At 38.9% G+C, this 21,459-nt stretch overlaps 1 protein-coding gene across 1 annotated transcript in view; it reads left to right on the plus strand.

Moving 5' to 3' along the window:
• LOC109401821 (serine/threonine-protein kinase 32A) overlaps window positions 1-21,459 on the plus strand; it is a 551,348-nt gene that overhangs the window by 313,900 nt on the left and 215,989 nt on the right. The window contains exons 5-6 of the mRNA XM_062844769.1: window positions 9,944-10,014; window positions 10,081-10,169. Coding sequence (XP_062700753.1) covers window positions 9,944-10,014; window positions 10,081-10,169 — 160 coding nt within the window. The remainder of the gene's footprint in view (window positions 1-9,943; window positions 10,015-10,080; window positions 10,170-21,459) is intronic.

Consider the following 21,459-nt stretch of genomic DNA (forward strand, 5'->3'; position numbering starts at 1 on the left):
TCCAGGAATGCCTTCAGGGATTTCTCCTGGAATTCCTTCAAATATTTCTCCAGAGATTCCTCCAAAAAATCCTCTAGCAATTTCTGCCAAAATTCCTCCAAGATTTCCTTCAGGGATTCCTTCAGGAATTCCTTCACGGATTTCTTTGAAAAATTCTAAAGGAATTTCTCCCGGAATTCTTCCAATAATTCTCGAGGTATTTTTCCAGCTATTCCTACAGGTATATCACCAGGAATTTCTCCATGAATATCTTCAGAAAACCCTAATACCCTTGAAAAATCCTCTAGAAATTCCTTCAGAAATTCCACGAGTTCCTCCAGGAATTCCTCCAGAAATTCCTCCAGGAGGCCTTAAACATTTCTCCAGAAATTTCCTAAAAAATTCTTTCAGGAAATTCTTCTCTAGGAATTCCTCCAGAAAGTCCTGAAGAAATTTCACGATAATTCCTCGAGAAATTCCTCTTTTGATTTCTCCATTGATTCCTCCAGGAATTTCTACAGAAGTTTCTTCAGGAATTCCTTGAGGGATTTCTCCAGAGATTCATCCATAAATGTCTTCAGAAATTCATCGTGCAGTTTCTCCTGACAAGCCTCTAGGAAGCCTCTGAATTTCCCCAGAAATTCCTCAAAGAATTCCTCTAGAATTTCCTCCAGGATTTGCTCCATAAATTCTTCAAAAAAAAATCATTCAAGAATTCCTCCAGAAATACTTCCAAGAATTTCTACAGAGGTTCCTCCAGTAATTTTTCAAAGGATTCCTCCAGAAATTTCTCCTGGGATTCCTTCAAAAATTCCTCCAGTGATTCCTCCAGGAGTTCCTAATGAAATTTTCTCCAGAAATTCCTCCAGGAAAGTCTTAAGAATTTCTCCAGAAATTCTACAAAGTATTCCTCCAGAAATTTCTTCAGGAATTTCTCCATGAATACCTCCAGGAAATCTTTAGGATTTCCTTCATGAATTTCTCCTGGAATTCCTTCAGATATTCCTCCAGGAATTTCTCCAGGGATTTCTCGTGCGAATCCTCCAGAGATTCCTCCAGGAATTAATCCCGGAATTCCTCCTAGAACTCCTGCACTCCAGGAGTTTCTCCAGGGATTCCGCTATGAATTCCTCCAGGAAGTCTTCCACGGATTTCTTTGAGAACGCCTCCAGGGATTCCTCCAGAAATTCCTCCTGGAATTCATCTCAGAATTCCTTCACGGATTCTTATAGGTATTCCTCAAAGAGTTCCACCAGGGATTTCGCCAGAAACTTTCCAGAGCTTCCTCCAAGAGTTTTCCCAAGAATTTCTTTAGGAATGGCTTAAGGTATTCCTCAAGAAATTTTTAACTGCCTTTGAAATTTCCTCCGTTACTCTCCAAGAATCCTGTCTTGCACTTTCTCTTCCACTCCCTATTGTCCCACTTTCCACCCGATGAAACCTATCTGAAATCCCCAGAAGGCCTCCTAAAACTTCCCTCTCTCAAATCTATATAACCAGTGTTGCGAAAATTCATCTCATTCGTTTGAACTGCATCTGTTAGGACAATCCAACATCGAGCAACCGTCCGCACGGCGCAGATGAAGGTGACAGCTGGGCAGCGGTATGGTGTGCGTGATAGGTAGGCGAATTGAGGTCGTCGAATTCCGACAGGCAGAAAATGTAAACAGAGAGAGAGAGAGAGTAGTAGATGATTTATACATTTAGTAGGATTGTGGCCATTGAAAATTTGGTGAAATAGAAAGGTGAATTCTAGTGCAAAGTTTTAGTTTGCAATTTGTTGAAGATTTTGTTTGAGTGAAAGCGGACGATATTGAGAACGAGCTGGAGATCCGGGAAGCTAGATAGGGTATTTCGGATACAGCTGTAAGTAAGATTGCAAATGGGATATTATCCATCATTTATTATTGTCACGAATTGTAGATCATCAAGCGAGTCCCGAGCAGTCGAAGATAACCTGAAAGGGGTAAAAAGGGATTAAAGAGACTATAAAATGTAAGTTGATAAAATTAGTTTTAAGAATGTTTGCAGATTGTTAATATGAATAAATTTAGTTTCAAGCTGCTGTACAATAAACACTGCTGTGGAAATTACGTTTCGCAAATTACTCCGAAACTTTTGACGCGAACAGTATCCAACAAATCTTTTCGGTAATTTTTTTTTCTTCTAGTCATGTTCAAAACGATTTCATTCAATCACAGTGCCTATCAAGTGAAAAGCGAATCCTTGTCAATTGAATGAATAGTCACTCAAATAACTAGCTGGGCACGAAACACGAAAAATCCTGCAAATTTCCGCCACACTGAAAGACAATCGAATGTCGGGCCAAAGTCGGGTCAATTATTATCGCATGTTGGACCACTGTTGGACCAACATCGAACAACTGTTTTGGTCTATGGTTACCTATCTCAATTTCAGCTTGAAATGTTGGTTGATACTGACACTTCGCAATACTGCCTGAAACCATCGTAGAATCTTTGTTGAAGCCCTCTTGAAATCTCACATGACATCCTCTTGAATTATTACTGCTCTTCACTTGCCTAAAAATCTACTGTCACCCCCTTGAACTATCCTTCTACTTCTTTTAACTCCCCTTAAAACTCCCTCTACTCTTCCTTTTGCAGTTCCTCTTGCATCGCTCGCAATCCCTTGGCCTCATGTTCCCATCCACGGGAACTTTTTTGAAACCCCCAGAAAATCTCGTGGATATCTCGTAGTCCCCATAAAATTCTTCGGCTGAAATTCATTGACCACTTAACTCTCTTCCCCTTTGATGTATCTACAGTCCCCTTAAGGTGCTAAATCGCTAGCAGTGACCAATCGATGAACTGTTCAGCAAAATCTGCGAACCGTGGTTTCATCATAATATTATCATAAAGTTCCTTGAAAATCTTAGGCACTCTTGAGAATCCTCTCCCAACAAAATTTTTCTTGACCTCCCCCTTTACACTCCTTGGAAATGCTTCAGTTCCGCTCCTCACCTCATACACCGCTTTCCCTTTCACCACTTTTATTCCCATTCCCACCCGATGAAACCTTCCTAAAATTCCTTTAACACTCGCCTTGCTCTCCTTAAAACCCCCTGAAACTCTTGTTGCCCACTGAAATTCCTCAAACAAATCTCTGAAACCCTCGTTGAAGTTTCACGACCACCTTTAACCCGCTCCTCTTGAAGCCTCTCTAGTCACTCTTGAACTCTTTTAAGACCTCCTCCTTCACCAATTCCTTTATGACCTCCCCCTCTTAACACCCCTTGAGAGTTTGTCTGTTCCTCTCCTAGAAACCCCTTTTACACTTTCTCTTCTATCCCTTACACTCCCATTATCACCTGATAAAACCTTTCTGAAATCCCCATCCACCCTTCTCGAACTCCTCTTTCCCTCTCTCAAATCTCTGAACCAGTCGTAGATTCTAGCGTGCGCAGCTTTTTCTTTTTTCTCACTCACTCTCGTAAACAAACACGCGAAAGAAACAGATAATAGAGGGGGCACTTTGCCCCCTCTTCTATCTCGCTCTTTCTTGCGTTCAACAAAATGAACGAGTGAGAAAAAAGAAAAGGCTGCGCACGCAAGTGGTCGTAGACCCTTTCTTAAAACCCTCTTGAAACTCCGCATGACTACCCCTTGGACTCATTTTGCTTTTCACTCGCCCAAAACTCCTTTACAATTGTTATTAACTTTCTCTCCTTGAAGTTTCCTCAGCACCTTTAGCCCATTTTCTTACACTTTCCATTCCACCCCTTATACTCCCATTCCCACCAGACGAAGCCTTCCTGAAATTTCCAGGAACTCTCCTTAAACTTCCAATATTTATTTTTAATTGTTTGTAACCATCGTAGAACCTTTCTTGAAACCTTCCTTGAAACCCCACATGTTATCCTCTTAAAGCGTTTTTGCTTTTCGCTCGCCCAAGCTTCCTTCCCCTTCTTCCAACCCTTTTAAAACTTACATTGCCGCTTACAGCTTACATTTCTATTGCTCCCTTTCAGACCAGCTCTCCCCATGAAACTCTCTTCCACCCACTGAAACTCCTGAAACCATAGTCGAAATACTTCGATGAACGATGTGAATAGTGTTAACGATATGACCTGATTACCTTCAAACCCCTCCCCACGGGAAATTTAAAAGAAACTCTCGCGAAACATCTCTTCGAATCCGTCTGGCTTTTTTCATCCACATCTGCCCTGATCCTCCCAGGGGAGATCCTCCCAGGGGAGATCCTCCCAGGGGAGATCCTCCCAGGGGAGATCCTCCCAGGGGAGATCCTCCCAGGGGAGATCCTCCCAGGGGAGATCCTCCCAGGGGAGATCCTCCCAGGGGAGATCCTCCCAGGGGAGATCCTCCCAGGGGAGATCCTCCCAGGGGAGATCCTCCCAGGGGAGATCCTCCCAGGGGAGATCCTCCCAGGGGAGATCCTCCCAGGGGAGATCCTCCCAGGGGAGATCCTCCCAGGGGAGATCCTCCCAGGGGAGATCCTCCCAGGGGAGATCCTCCCAGGGGAGATCCTCCCAGGGGAGATCCTCCCAGGGGAGATCCTCCCAGGGGAGATCCTCCCAGGGGAGATCCTCCCAGGGGAGATCCTCCCAGGGGAGATCCTCCCAGGGGAGATCCTCCCAGGGGAGATCCTCCCAGGGGAGATCCTCCCAGGGGAGATCCTCCCAGGGGAGATCCTCCCAGGGGAGATCCTCCCAGGGGAGATCCTCCCAGGGGAGATCCTCCCAGGGGAGATCCTCCCAGGGGAGATCCTCCCAGGGGAGATCCTCCCAGGGGAGATCCTCCCAGGGGAGATCCTCCCAGGGGAGATCCTCCCAGGGGAGATCCTCCCAGGGGAGATCCTCCCAGGGGAGATCCTCCCAGGGGAGATCCTCCCAGGGGAGATCCTCCCAGGGGAGATCCTCCCAGGGGAGATCCTCCCAGGGGAGATCCTCCCAGGGGAGATCCTCCCAGGGGAGATCCTCCCAGGGGAGATCCTCCCAGGGGAGATCCTCCCAGGGGAGATCCTCCCAGGGGAGATCCTCCCAGGGGAGATCCTCCCAGGGGAGATCCTCCCAGGGGAGATCCTCCCAGGGGAGATCCTCCCAGGGGAGATCCTCCCAGGGGAGATCCTCCCAGGGGAGATCCTCCCAGGGGAGATCCTCCCAGGGGAGTTCCTCCCAGAGGAGATCCTCCTGAGGAGTTCCTCCCAGAGGAGATCCTCCTGAGGAGTTCCTCCCAGAGGAGATCCTCCTGAGGAGTTCCTCCCAGAGGAGATCCTCCTAAGGAGTTCCTCCCCGAGGAGATCCTCCTGAGGAGTTCCTCCCAGAGGAGATCCTCCTGAGGAGTTCCTCCCAGAGGAGATCCTCCTGAGGAGTTTCTCCCAGAGGAGATCCTCCTGAGGAGTTTCTCCCAGAGGAGATCCTCCTGAGGAGTTTCTCCCAGAGGAGATCCTCCTGAGGAGTTTCTCCCAGAGGAGATCCTCCTGAGGAGTTTCTCCCAGAGGAGATCCTCCTGAGGAGTTTCTCCCAGAGGAGATCCTCCTGAGGAGTTTCTCCCAGAGGAGATCCTCCTGAGGAGTTTCTCCCAGAGGAGATCCTCCCGAGGAGTTTCTCCCAGAGGAGATCCTCCTGAGGAGTTTCTCCCAGAGGAGATCCTCCTGAGGAGTTTCTCCCAGAGGAGATCCTCCTGAGGAGTTTCTCCCAGAGGAGATCCTCCTGAGGAGTTTCTCCCAGAGGAGATCCTCCTGAGGAGTTTCTCCCAGAGGAGATCCTCCTGAGGAGTTTCTCCCAGAGGAGATCCTCCTGAGGAGTTTCTCCCAGAGGAGATCCTCCTGAGGAGTTTCTCCCAGAGGAGATCCTCCTGAGGAGTTTCTCCCAGAGGAGATCCTCCTGAGGAGTTTCTCCCAGAGGAGATCCTCCTGAGGAGTTTCTCCCAGAGGAGATCCTCCTGAGGAGTTTCTCCCAGAGGAGATCCTCCTGAGGAGTTTCTCCCAGAGGAGATCCTCCTGAGGAGTTTCTCCCAGAGGAGATCCTCCTGAGGAGTTTCTCCCAGAGGAGATCCTCCTGAGGAGTTTCTCCCAGAGGAGATCCTCCTGAGGAGTTTCTCCCAGAGGAGATCCTCCTGAGGAGTTTCTCCCAGAGGAGATCCTCCTGAGGAGTTTCTCCCAGAGGAGATCCTCCTGAGGAGTTTCTCCCAGAGGAGATCCTCCTGAGGAGTTTCTCCCAGAGAAGATCCTCCTGATGAGTTCCTCCCAGAGGAGATCCTCCTGAGGAGTTCCTTCCAGAGGAGATCCTCTTGAGGAATTCCTCCCAGAGGAGTTCCTCTCAGAGGAGTTCCTCCCAGAGGAGTTCCTCCCAGAGGAGTTCCTCCCAGAGGAGTTCCTCCCAGAGGAGTTCCTCCCAGAGGAGTTCCTCCCAGAGGAGTTCCTCCCAGAGGAGTTCCTCCCAGAGGAGTTCCTCCCAGAGGAGTTCCTCCCAGAGGAGTTCCTCCCAGAGGAGTTCCTCCCAGAGGAGTTCCTCCCAGAGGAGTTCCTCCCAGAGGAGTTCCTCCCAGAGGAGTTCCTTCCAGAGGAGTTCCTTCCAGAGAAGATTCTCCTGAGAGTTCCTCCTAGAGGAAATTCATCTTAATTTTAAATCTTTTTTTTACAATTACTTCAGAATGTCCCACAAAAATTTCTTCACAGATTTGTTCATGGATTCGATAAATATTTTTTGTGAAAAAGTCAAATGTTTTTTCAGGATCTTTTTCAGGAGAATATTCACGAATAGCTTCGAGTAATCTTCCAAGAGCCACTGTACTGTCAGAAACTTAATGGACATTCCACCTCGCATCACTGAACAACCACATACCCAAACCATCTGCTATAATGGACAATGGACTCATAAACTGGAACATTTCCAACTCACTTGGAAATAATTGAAATCGCAAACTATTGCAAAGATCAAAGCGTCGCCAACCAACTGCATCAGCAGTAGCTAGCGATGCTTCCCTTTGCCATGCTCCAGTGAAAAACCAACAATAGCTTTACGATGAGTGTCTTCATCCTTCCACCACCGCATTTTCCCTTCCTCAATCATCCATCTTTGATTGCAACTAAAATGGAATCACTTGAATGGAGCACGAACCTTTCTCTGTCTGCCTTCCTCCATCCACGCGAAATCTCGTCCTTCGACAATGTGTGTCGCCATCGCCACCCACTTGCGCTGCACTGACCGAGTATTGTCATCCTTTTAGCTGTGGCTGTTGCTGGTACTGTCCTTTGTCACTGGCCCAGCACTACTCAATGGTTCAGAAATTCGGATTCAAGACAGCTGTTCTCTAGTATCCGAGTAAGGATTCTTGGAATAAGTTACCCAAGTAATAGGGCTTTTCGCTTAGATTTAGGTGGTCCAAAGATGGTATTTCTCAGTCTGGTAACTATGACTGTATTGAAATGGAATGTGTAGTATTTGATAGTTATTATTAAAATTTGTTGATAACGTAAAAAATAAAAAATAAAATAAAAAAGTGATATTTTCAAATGCTTTGAAAATTTGTTGAGTTATTGCGACGCATTTCTTGACACTTAGTTTTTATAGTTCATCTTATTTAATCCATATGGAATGACCTTCATACAGCATAGTTTGGGTCCTACAGAAATTTGTTTTATTTACCAAGATTTTAAAAACAAAGTGACAAAAAAGTAAAAAAAAACCAAAAGTGGGAAATATTGAAAATTTTCATGTTTTGTGGTAGACAAAACTTGCAAATATATATGATTACTTGTAATAAGTAATATACATTAGATGTATAACAATCAACCATAAATTGGTGATGTCTGATGAAAAATTCACTTCTTTTGTATAACGAATAAAAAAATAAAATAAAATGAATGTTGTCAATATATGTTAGTGTTTGTTGTTTAGGTTATTTTACTAAACAGGATGTTTGTAGTAAACAGATTAACCGAAAGACCGTAGAGAATTTACCAAACTCTCCAAAATAATTTAAAATTCAAAAACAAATAAAATAAAAAAGGAACGTAAGGGGCTGTCCATTAATTACGTAAGGGAATTTTAGCGATTTTCTGACACCCCCTCCCTCCCTTGTAAGATTTTTTGTTTGAGAACCCAAAAATTTGTGTATGGTGCGTAAGATTTTTCAAACTCCCCCTCCCCCCATAAACCCTTACGTAATTAATGGACAGCCCCTAACATGGAATATTTCTACATTTTGGCATATACATAAAATTTTTCTCAAAACTTGCTCACATTTTTAATTGTCTGCGGTGAACAAATTAAACGAAATGCCATAGAGAAAGCACCAAACTCCCCAAAAGAAATAAAATTAAAAATTAAAAATTAACAAAGTAAACATTAAAAAAGACATTAAATGTTATATTTTTATCTTTCAGAATAGTTAGATTTTTCTTAATTTTTTTTAGAGATTTATAAACAAAAATGCACAAGGGATCTGGGTTATTAATTTTTAGAACAACATATCAGTAATCGAGATTTCATCTGTCATTCGTCATTTTTGAACCACTGTATCCTGCTTCCCACCGACCACATTGCATTGTAATGGGAGGACCGAGCAGAGCGGAAGGAAAGAGTTCCCATAAATTGAATTTCGCTCAGTTTTAAATTGCATTACTGATTCCATCGCGTCTGCTGGTCGGTCGGTGGACCATCAGCTACAACTGACTGATGCATCGCACGTCGATGCCTGGTGGTGACAACTTCCAGACCTGCCAGCTCGTCGTGTGGTAGTCACTGTTCTGGTTGGTTGGTTGGTTGGTTGGCAAGGGCGCAATGTGTACTCAAAGTGTAGCCACAGGAGAAATTGTTTCCTTCCTTATCAGTGCAAAAGGATTATTTCTTTGATTGCTTTTTGAGCGAAAAATGGGGGCCGGAGGAGCGTTGGACATCCCGGGGGTAGGTCCTCCTCGGGTGGGCGAACGTGACGTTTGTAGGAAAATATTTACTTTGGATTGGCATTCCGATGCTGTTAGGAGATATAGTTATTGAAGTAGAAAGGATAGCTGTGTTCAGCGGAACTGCTTTTTAACAATTCATTACTGAAACAATGTCATGGTCGTCAAGGAGTTTCAATAATATTCCCTAAGAGATTTATGCCGAATTAATTACAGAAATTTCTTTGAAGACTGCTGCAGAGGTTCCTTCACAGTAATCTTTATTCATTTCAAGAATTCTTTTATTTTGTTTTTCGGTGGATGGTGGATGCATAAAATAAAACTACTACAATTCTTTCAATGAATTTTGCCCAAAATCTTCCTGCGGTCTTCTAGGAATCAAAAAGGATCTCCTCAGGAGTATCTCATCAGGAGGAGGATCTCCTCAGGACGAGGAGGATCTCCTCAGGACGAGGAGGATCTCCTCAGGACGAGGAGGATCTCCTCAGGACGAGGAGGATCTCCTCAGGACGAGGAGGATCTCCTCAGGACGAGGAGGATCTCCTCAGGACGAGGAGGATCTCCTCAGGACGAGGAGGATCTCCTCAGGACGAGGAGGATCTCCTCAGGACGAGGAGGATCTCCTCAGGACGAGGAGGATCTTCTCAGGACGAGCAGGATCTCCTCAGGACGAAGAGGATCTCCTCAGGACGAAGAGGATCTACTCAGGACGAGGAGGATCTCCTTAGGACGAGGAGGATCTCCTCAGGAGGATGTTCTCTGGGACGATCTCCTCAGGAGAATGATCTCCTCAGAAGGAGGATCTCCTCAGGAGGAGGATCTCCTCAGGAGGAGGATCTCCTCAGGAGGAGGATCTCCTCAGGAGGAGGATCTCCTCAGGAGGAGGATCTCGTCAGGAGGAGGATCTCCTCAGGAGGAGGATCTTCTCAGGAGAAGGATTTTCCAGATTAAATGCTTTATTGTTTTTATCCCGCCCCCTCGACCTGCCAAAGAGTGGTGGGACAAAAAGTGAAATTAATATTTGTAACGGCCTTATTACTAATGCGTCATCTCCCCTTTGTCTTTCTTGTACTTCCAGATGAGGAGGACCTGTTTATGGTGTGTGATTTGCTGGCCGGAGGCGATTTGCGATATCACCTAAATCATCAGGTAAGCTGTTAAAAAAAAATCAAAACTCCTCCAAATCGCCGTTTCTTGGAATCCTTTCGCCTGCAGGTGGAGTTTTCGGAAGCCAGCGTTGCCTTACTGGTGTGTGAAATCGGTTCCGCATTGGACTACCTGCAGAAGCAGCGAGTGGTGCACAGGTGAGTCAGTGATGAATTTGTTGGTCTTCCCTAATTTTTGTTTTTGTTTTGGGTGAATTCGTTTAGGTTAAGTTTTGCATTTGTTTACCATTTACTAAGACTGATGGAAATATGACTATTGTTTTATATCTGAAACCTCTTTTTGGGAAGAAACGGTCTTGCAACCTGCCGTTTGGGGGTTATAAAAGTAAATTGAAAACAAAAAATTTAAAAAAGCAAAAATAAAAATAAAACAAAATAAAAAATTAACGAAAATTTAAAAGCAACAAAAATATTGAGTACATTATTGAAATAAATAAGTTTTAGTAATGCAATCACAATTGAGAACAGAAAAACTTTCCACTTATTGAAAAATATATGATTTGATAGCATTTCTACTACAGAAAGTGAAATCTCTGAGATTTCTTTTTTTCCGCTTCTTCAATATTTGGAGATTTTTGAAAAATGTACACCTCTAAAGTTTAAAGACTTACAAAAAGACGATGGAAAACATTACCTAAATGATTTAATGAAAGAAATGCGGATGGAAATACACAATATGTATAGTAAAAAAGTTAAAAAATAAGACTAAAGGACAAAAGTTAAAAAATGAAAAATAATAAAAAAACAATGAAAAATATTAAAAATTAAAAAAAAAAAAAAAGATAAAGCCAAAGTAAACATTTAAGTAAATTAGCAAGTAATTAAGTGGGTGAACATTCATTAACCCTATATAAAAGCTTCTTAAAACTACAATTTTAAAAAATCAAGCCACATCAACGTATGAAACAGAAAATTACACCACATTTACCACCCAATGTCTCATTTTCACGAGGGCAAACGACTCGTCCTAGCAAATTCCATTCTCACTGCGGCATAACAAACCAATAAAATACTTTTTTCCCCATTCATAGTGGCATTTGGAGCGACAAACGACCGGATTCTCCAAACATGTGTAGATATATGCAATCCAAAGAGACCTAGAGCATTCCGACCTGGCATGCGGTGGCAAAATATTACATTTGATTGACAGCCATATTGTTTGACATGTGTGCCCATATAAAATGCAACAATGTTGTATGTACCTACCACGGGAATTCATGGGGAGAGGAAACTGCCCCATGGAGGAATACATCTGAATTGTAGATGTTGTGGTGCCGCATGCATGAGCTGAACTTATGAATAATATTGAATTACCAATCCTTCACAAAATAACAATCCTCTTTGAAGGGGGGTGAGTGAGTGAGATGGAGTCAGTCGAGCGGTTGATCGGTGATGGAAACGCTTTATTGAATCTCATGATCGATGAATGTGGTTTACTCAAAGCTCATATTTGCGATGGAGTGGAATGAGAGGCATTCTGTGTGATGGAAGTGCTCTTGATGAAGCGATAGTTGCTAATCGTTAGTGGTAATTATTAAAGACTGACCTTTAGTGAAGTACCATCGACAAGTGGCGCCCTTCTAACTAGAATAGTAACAAGCGAGCAGACAGGAGGAATGTTTCACTTTTATTTTCATACCTCTGCCTTAATTTTTTTTTTGTTTTCTATTTTTTATATGCTGATGGGACTAGCATGCATAACACTAACATAAGCGAACCGTTGTCCACGGATTTCTCGAAAAAGGCACAATAAATGACACCGAAACGTCAGGTGGAAACTTATGAATCCGTTTTTGAGTTATTCCTTCAACGACTGAAATCCGTAACCTTTAATCACTTCTTTGAGAATTCCTCTGGAAATTCCTCTGGAGATTCCTCAAGATATTACTTTCGAAATTCATTTGAAGATTGTTTAAGAAATTCCGCAGAAAGATTGTCTGGAAGTTAATGTGAAAAATCCTCTGGAGATTCCTCTCAGAAACCGTCTCCGAGAATTCTATTTTTATCGCAAAAGTATTCCTTTAGAAATTCTTCTGGAAATTTCTCAGGTAAATCCTATCTGAAAACTCCGCTGGAATTTTTTTCTAGAAATTTACTAGCGAATTCCGGTGCAAATTGCTCTGGAAAACTCTGTAGGATTACTCCTTCTTAGGAAAGTTAGTCTTAGGGAAAAATCTGAGGGAAGTTAGTCTTGAAATTTCTCTAGAAAGTCTTCTGAAGATTCCTCTGGAAGTTTCTCTAGAAATTCACCAGTAATTTTTTTTAGAAAATTATCAACGATTTTCTCTGTTTTTTCAGCAAATTCATCTGGAATTGTCTTTGGAAATTCCTCTTTAAATTCTTCTCTATATTCTACTGGAAATTCCTGATGGAATTCCTTCGAAAAACTTTCAGAAATTCTTTTGGAACTTCCCTTCCAAAAGCTTCTCTGGGGATTCATCTGGGAGTTCCTCTGAAAATTTTTCTGGAAAACCATCTGCAAATTTCTCTGGAAATTCTTCAGGAAAGTTCTCTGGAAGCTCCTCTAGAGGTTTCTCTAGACAATACTCTGGGAATTACTTTAATTTCTCATAAGGTTTTTCCCCAGAAGTATTTCTTTGGAAATTCTTAAGGAAATTTATTTGGAAAATTCTTTGGAAATCCTTTTGGATCTCTTCGTGGAAATTTTCTAAAAAGTTAGAGGAATTTTCATCTGATTTTTTTTTCTGGAAATTCACTAGCAAATTCTCTGAAATATTCTCTAGGAAATCCTTCAAAACTTTTTCGGAAAACTGATCTCTAAATTTCTTTGGGAGTTCTGGAAATTTCTCTGGGAAATCGTTTGGAAATCTTCCTGAAGCTACTCTGAAAATTTGTCAGGAAACTTTCTTGATAATTCTTCTAGACATTCTTCTGGAAATTTCTCTGGTGAATCCTTGGAACTTATCTGAAAACTCCACTGGAATCTTTTTTTTTTCTAGAAATTCACTAGCGAATTCCGGTGAAATTGCTCTGGAAAATTCTTTAGGAGTAATCTAAAAAATCTTAGGGAAGTTAGTCTAAAAATTTCTCAAGAAAGTCTTCTGAAAAATCCTCTAGGAAAATCATTGAAAATGATCATCAAATTTCGCTAAAAATTCCTCAGGAAACTCTTCAGGAAACTTCCCTGAGAGTTTCTCCAGTAAATTCTTCAGTAAATTTATTTAGAAAATTATCAATGATTTTCTCTGTTTTTTTTCAGCAAATTCATCTGAATTTGGAAATTTTTAAGGAAATTTATTTGGGAAATTCTTAGGAAATCCTGTTGGATCTTTTCGTGGAACTTCTCTGAAAATTTAGAGGTATTCCCATCTGATTTTTTTTTCTGGAAATTCTATGAAATATTCTCTAGGAAATCTCTCAAAGCTGATCTTGAAATTTCTCTGGGAATTCTTCTGGAAATTTCCCTGGGAAATCTTTTGAAAATCTTCCTGAAGCTACTCTGAAAATTTGTCAGGAAACTATCTTGATAATTTTTCTGGAAACTCAGGAATTGTAGTGCATTCTTCTGACATTTTATTTTGAAAATTTTCTGTGATTTTCCCTAATTTTTATTCTGGAAATGCGCATTCAAATTCCTCTGGAAACTATTCTTCATATTCTCTTCGAAATTTCTCTGGAAAATCCTTTTGGAAATCTTTTGAAAATCCTCTCAACTTCTATGGGAATTCTTCTGAGAATTCCACTGGAAGTTCTTCTACAAGTTTCTGTGCAAATTTCTCTGGGAATTTATCTCAAGAATTTTTTTTGGAAATTCTTTCTTAAGTTCCATTAGAAATTCATCCGGTTATTCTCCAAATCTTTGGAAAGTGCTCTCAGAAAATTTGCAAATTCACGAGATAATTGTTTGTCCTCAGATTTTCTCTGTGAAATTCATTAGAGAATTATTCTGTAATGTTTTTTTTAGAAATTCTTCTCAAAATTTGTTTCGGAAATTCTTGGGAAATCCTCTCAGAGCTTCTCTGGAAATACCTTTGAAAATTCTTCTCGATTTTTTTCTTGACATTTCATTGGAAGTTCACCAGAGAATTCCTGTGGAAATTCTTCCGAAAAATTTTCTTGTAATATATTAGAAATTTTATTTAGAAATTCTTCTGGAAATTCCTCAAGGAATGCTTTATTGGAACTTCTCTTCGAATTTCTCTGGTATTTCTTCTGGAAATTTCTCTGGGAATTTGCCACAGAGTTTCTTTGGAATTTGAGTCATTTCAGCCAATTATATGAGAATTATATAAAGACTTTTCAAAAAAGTTTCTCCGCGATGTAGAAATATTCTTGGAACTTCTCTAAGAGTTCCTCCGGAAACCTCTTAGCATTTTTTTTTCCTGAAACTTCCTCTGTATATTCTTCCCAAAACTCTTCTGGGAAATCCATTGAAAATATTTCCTCAGAAAATCATCAGAGAATTCTGTCTTCTCTTTGCCGTCCTTGAAGGATTTTTCAAGGAATCTCTGAACAATAATATAAAATTATTTCTGGATGATTTTTTTTTATAGGAAACCCTGTAGTAATTTCTATAAATATACATGGAAGAATTTGTAACGAAATCTCTGTTGAAATCCCTGTTGAAATTTCTGAAAACATCTTAGGAACCCAGAAGAAGTTGCTGGTGATTAAAAAAAAACCTGTAGAAATTTCTGAATGGATATCAGAAGGAATTTTTTAATTATCTTCTGGAGGAATTTCTGAAAAATATCTGGAGGAATATCTGATGGAACCCAAGGGAAATTCCAGAAGAAATCAAAAGAGGATTTTCTGAAAAAAAAATGAAGAAACTCACATGAAATATTTTCAGAAGAACTCCTGGAGAAATCCCTTCATAAAATTTCAGGGCGTATTTCTGAAGTAATCCCTGGAGGAATATCAGGAGAAACTGTAAATATTTTTACTAATATCTCTTTATACATTTCGAAATAAGTTCCTTTAGAAATTTTTCTAGAAATTTCAAGGAAACATTTCTGGAAAACAAATCTGAATGAATTCCTGAACGATTCTGTGGAGAAATGTTTGGAAATATCATGGCGACAGTCCTGGAGGTATTTCTAAGAAAATACTTTTAAGAATAGCAAGAAAAATTTCTCAAACAATCTCTACGAATTTTTGCAGGAATACATGAAAATATTTCTGGAGGAGCCACAGGCGGATTTTTCAAAGAATCCTTGGAAGATTTTATTAAGCATTTCCTGGGATTCAGTGGACGATTTTTTGGAAAATTCCTGGAGGAATTTTCAAAGGCTGCCATATAACAATTTCGGATTAAACAAACATTGGAGAATTTTTTGAAAAAAATAAGTGAGATATTAAGCGAAAGTGTCTCCAAATAGATTTTTGGAATAAGGAAAGTCCATATAGGAATTTCTAAAAAATCCATGGAAAAATTTCTGTTCAAACCCCCGTTGAAATTCCTGAGGAAAATCTAGGAATGCTACAGCAGTTGCTGGAGATATTCTGAAAGGAATCCATGTGGAAACTTCTTAGTTGATTTCTGAAGGAAATTTTAAATGAACCCGTGGAGGAATTTCTGAAAAAATCTCTTGTCGAATTCTTGTAGAAATCTCTGGTAGAATTCTTGAAAGGGCCCCTGGAGGAATTTCTGAAGTAACCCAAGAGAAATTCCAGAAGAAATAGAAAAAGGATTTCTTGAATAAATTCCTGAGGAAATACTGAAAAAACTCCTTAAGAATTCCTGAAATAACCTTTTAAGATATTTTTAGAAGAAACACTGGAGAAGTCCCTTTATAAAATTTCTGAACGTATTTCTGAAGCAATTCATGAAGGACTATTTGGAGAAACATATGGATGAACTTCTGTTAATATCCCTTCGAGGATCTATTCTTCGATGATCTTTTAAAGGAATTTCTGTTCGAATTCGTTTCTGGGGAAATTTATGAAAGATTTCCTGACAGAGTACGTGGAATTTTTTTTTTGAAAATATCTTGGGAGCTATCCCTGAAGAATTTATAACAACATTCTTTGGAAGAATAGAAATTAATAAAGGAAAATAAAAATAAAAGGAAATTTTGGTGGAAAACTACTGAGGGAATCCGTCGATCATTTTGCGAAAGCATCACCTGTTGGATTTCTGAAAAAAACATCCATGAAGGAACTTTTGATGAAGTTAAATAATGGTTTTCTTGAGTAGAACTTTGGGAAATTTGTGAAGGAATTGTCAGGAATATTTCTGAAAGAAACTCTGGAGGTATTTTTGAAGAAATTGAGGGAGAGTTTCTTCAGCTGTTCATGCTAGAATTTCTAGAAGTATCCCTGGAAATCCACAAGACGAATTTTTCAATTATTCATGGAAAATTTCTTTCAGAAGTTTCTGAAAAAAAAAGAAAACTTTGGGGCATTTTTTTCCAGGGAATCTATGAAAGATTTTATAAGATAATCCCAGGAAGAAATGCTGGGGGAATTCAAGTTGGTTCTACTGAAGGAGTTCCTGGAAGAATTTCCTGATGAGTCCCTGGAAGATGAAGAAATTGCTGGAAGAGCTTCTGGAGAGATCCGAGGAGGATTTTCTAAAAGTTTCTTGAGACACTGTAGAGGATTTTCTAAGAAAAAAAAAAACAGTTTCTGAAAAAAAAACTGTAGTGGAATTTTGGAAGCAATCCTTTGGGAATTTACCGAAACAAACTGTTAGAGAGAGCTTTTCGAAAATAATTCCCAAGGAAATTCTTGAAAGCACTCTTAGATAAATTCTAAAGGAATATCCCGAATGTTTTTTTTTTTGATAGAAACCCTGGAGCAAATCGATGAAAGTTTTGGAATATCAGGAGAAATTTCTGAACAAACCCTTGTAGGATTTTCAAAAGACATTTCTGGATAAATCCGTGAAAAGAAATCTTGGAATCCCTGGAAGAATTTCTGACTGAAAACTTTTGAAGGAATTCGTTAAAGATTCCCAATATAACAGTATATTTACACGTACTTATATTCCATTGAAAAGCTTAGGAAGAATTGTAGAATATCTGGTGAAAATTTCCGAATCCCTGGAAGAATTCTTTGCAGATTTACCAGAAGAATCCCTAGAGAAACCTTGTTGGGAATCGATGAAAATTTTAATAACGGAATATTTGGAGATTTTTTGAAAAAACCTCTGTAGGGTTTTCATAAAGAATCCTTGGAGTAATCTCTGAATACTTACTTACTTTCTTCTGAAAATAAAATCAAGGATTATCTAGGGAATTTACGGTTGAAATTTTTTCTATGAATTTCTGCGGAATACATGGAAAAAAAAATCTGAAGGAACTGCTGGCGAATTTGCGACAGAATTCTTGGAATACATTGTGAAGAAATTAGAAAAAAATATGAAAGATTTTCTGTAAAATCATTGGAGGAATTTCAGAATAATGCAGCCATGTAGCAATTTTGGAATGAATTCATGAACAGTTTTCTAAAAAAATCCTCAGAGATATTCCTGGACGAATCTTTGTAGGCATTTCTGACGGAATTTATAGAGAATTTTGGATCGAACTTCGGATAAATTTTGTGAATGATTCTCTGAAGGAATTTCTCAAAGGTATTCGGGAAGAATTTTTAAAGAAAATTCTGAAGGAATCTCTGAAACATTTAACAAAAGTAGGAATATTTGGCAATGTAGGAATTTCTGGGGGAGTACATGAAAGGTTTTCTAGTAAATTACTTTGGGAAGAATCCTTAGAGGTATACCTGAAGGAAATTTTGAAGCACTTTCTGAAAAAAAAATCCGGGAGAATTTTTAGCAAACCCAAAGTATCCCTGAAGAAGTTTATGAAAAAATCCATGTTTTTCTGAAATGTATTTTTGGGGGATTTTCTATGGATTCCTATGACAGCAAATTTTGTCTACAATGTGGGATGAAAAAAATACTTCAATAATATTTGAAACAATTTCCTAAGAAATCTCCAAAAAAATTGAAGGGAAACATTGTAGAATTTTTCATAGGATTTAATGGAAGATTTCATAAGAAAATTCCTGGAAGAATTTCTGAGGAAATTTTCGGTGGCGTTACTAAAACAGTCCGTGGATGCATTTCTCACAGAATCCCTGGAAGATATTTTGTAGGAATCACTGGAAGAACTTCTGAAGAGATCCGAGGAAGAATCCCTGGAGGATTTTCTTAAAAAAAAAAACATAAATTATATCTAGATGAATTTCTAAGGGATAAAAAAAAAAACCATGGAGAAGTTTTTGGGTGGATCTCTACACGAATTTCTTGAAAAAAAAAATGCAGAGGCAACTGGAATAAATTCTTGGAGAAATTTTTGATGCAATCCAAGGAAGCTTTCCTTAAAATAATCCCTAGTAAAATACCTGAAGGAGCTCCGAAAATAATTTCAGAAAGTCTGTAGGATTTTAAGAAGGATGGAGAACTTATTGAAAAAAAAATCCAAGTTAGTTTAGGGAATTTTCTCAAGGAATTTCGGAAAGATTTAAAAAAAAAAAAATCGTGGAAGAATTTTTAAATAATATTTTAAAGAAACCTCTGGGAAAATGTCTGTATAAATCTCTGGGGCAATTTCTGCAGGAACTCCTCGAAGAAATTATGTCAGAAATCCTGGCGGAATTTCTGTATGAATTCATGGCCGCATTTCCTAAGAAAAAATCCGAAAATCTATTTTTTTTTTTAAGAAATGAGAATGAGTTTCTGAAAATATCCCAATATCACAGTTATTTGCACGTATGGGAGTGCAAGACGTCGAAAAACACACAAAAGGTAAGAATTGGCGATTCTTCATAGTTGGGAGGAGAAATTTTATTTTCTTACGCATCTGGATGCAAATATTTCTGGAAAAAAAATTCCTCAGACAAATGTTTGAAGGAATCACTATAAATTTCTGCGGAAATCATGGTTAAACTCTGAAGAAACCACAGGTGGAAAAATGTCTGTACGATTCGGGGGAAGATTTTCTGAAAAATTCCTTGAGGAATTTGTACAGGAAGCCATGCAGCAATGTTGAAATAAATTTATGGAAGGTTTTCTAAATTAATTCTTAGAGACATTTAAGGGGCAATCTCTAGAGGCAACCTTTGAAGAAGTTCTGAGGTGAATTTCTGACGGATTTTTTCAAAGAATCTGGAAGAATTGAAAAAAAAGGTTTGGAGAATATCGTAAGGAATCTGTGAAACATTCAAGAAAGTATCTTCGGATGGGTTTTTTTTTAAACAATCCTGAAAGGAATTTCTGAGGTAGCCCATAAAAAGTTTTATAGTGGAATACTTATTTAAAATCAGAATTTCTTACAGTATCCCTGGAGAAGTTTTTGAAGTGATCCATGTTTTTCTGAGATGAGTTTTTGGAAGATTTTTTATGTATTTCTGCAACTGCAAATTTTTTGTACAATATTTCATAAAAAACCCAGGATTTTTTAATATTCTCTGTAAAATTTTCCTAAGAAATCACTGTGAAAAATTAAATAAACTTTCGAGAAATTTCTAAACGAGTCGATGAATGATTTTATAAGAAAATTCCTGGAAAAATTTCTGTAGAAATTCCAGGTGGAGTTACTGAAGCAGTTTTTGAAAGAATTTCCAAAAAAAAATCCCCGGAAGATGTTTTGAAGGAATCACTGGAAGTATTTCTGAAGAAATCCGAGAAGGATTTGCTAATTGAATCATGGAGGCATTGCTAAGGAAATTTACGGAATGTTTTCTAAACGAATTCTTGGTGAAGTTTCTGGATCGATCTCAAAACAAATTCCCGAAAAAAAAAACTGCAGATGAATTTTTGAAGAAATTCTTGGAGAAAATTCTGAAACAATCCCTTTGGAAGCTTTCCTAGAACAATCCCTAGTGAAATTTCTGAAGGAACCCCAAGAGGAAATTTTAAGGAATCTCTATTGGAATTTTCAGAATGAATCCCCGAAAGATTTTTTGAAAGCATCCCTGGAGAAATTTCTGACAGATCATATACAATTCATGGTGGAAATGTATAAGGAATCAATTTTTGAAATTTCCAAAAAAGCCCTTTTAGGATTCACAAAAACAACCCATGGAGAATTTCTTGAATGAATCCATGGAAAGTTTTCTAAACGAATCTATGAATGATTTTATATGGAAATTCCTGGAAGAATTTGTGTAGAAATTCTAGGTGGAGTTACTAAAGCAATTTTTGGGTTAATTTCAAAAAATAAATCCGTGGAAGATGTTTTGAAGGAATCACTGGAAGTATTTCTGAAGAACTTCGAGCAGGATTTGCTAATAAAATCATGGAGGAATTGCTGAGGAAATTTACGGATTTTTTTTTTCTAAACGAATTCTTGGAGAACTTTCTGGATCGATCTCAGGACGAATTTCCGAAAAAATGCAGGGGATTTTTTAAAGAAATTCTTGGAGAAACTCTGAAATAATCCAAGGAAGCTTTCCTAAACGAAGCCAAAGTGAAATTCCTGAAGGAACCCAAAGACGATTTTTTAAGGAATCCCTGGTGGAAATTTCATAATGAATCCCCGAAAGATTTATTGAAAGAATCCCTTGAGAAATTTCTGAATGAATTTCTGGAAGATATTCTGAAAAGAACAACCTTTTCGATAGGAATATTTTGAGGAGTTTCCTTATAAATGTCTAGTGCAATTTCCGCAGGACTCCCTTAATAAAATTCTGAAAGAAAGGGATTATTCCTGGGGTATTTTCTAAAGGGATTCTCGGGGGTATTTCCAAAAAACTGTGGAAAAATTTCTGAAGGATTTTTTTGGAAGATTTTCCGAAAAAAAAAAACCGGAAGCGCTTTTGAAAAAATCTCTGCAGTATTTTCTGAAAGTATTTGTGGGGAAATTTCTGAACATATATGTACGAGGAATATCTGGAGAAATCTCCGGAAATTTTCAGTGTATTTTATTTCTTTGAAAGATATTCGGAATGAATTTCTCAGAGTCCCAATATCATAGTTTTTTTTTTGCATGCATAGGAGCGCACTTCAAAAACTCAGAATTGGTGATTTTTTTATATTTGGGATAAAAAATTTGCAATATCAAACAGGAGTTTTTTTTAATATCAATTTCAAAAACAAGCTTTTTTACCAAAAAGGGGGCGCAGATACTTCACAAATATTCACAAGCAATATCCAAAACTCTCTTTTGTCTTCTGAATTCCATTTCCCGACATTTTATTATCTCAACCTATTTTCTATCGTTTATTTCCTACCTTTTTTTCTTCATTTGGCCTTCTTCCTTCTGTTTTCGTTTGTCTTCTTTCATCTGTCTTCTGCTATCTACCTTCTGCTGTTTGTTTCATGCCTTCTTACTTCTGTTTTCTGTACATCATCATTTATCTTTGTTTTCTGTTGTCTGTTTTGTCTTCTGTCTTCTGTTATCTGTCTTCTGTCTTCTGTCTTCTGTTTTCTGTTTTCTGTCTTCTGTCTTCTGTCTTCTGTCTTCTGTCTTCTGTCTTCTGTCGTCTGTCTCCTATCTTCTGTCTTCTATCTTCTGTCTTC

Source organism: Aedes albopictus, chromosome 1, assembly GCF_035046485.1.
Source record: "Aedes albopictus strain Foshan chromosome 1, AalbF5, whole genome shotgun sequence".
Taxonomy (NCBI): domain Eukaryota; kingdom Metazoa; phylum Arthropoda; class Insecta; order Diptera; family Culicidae; genus Aedes; species Aedes albopictus.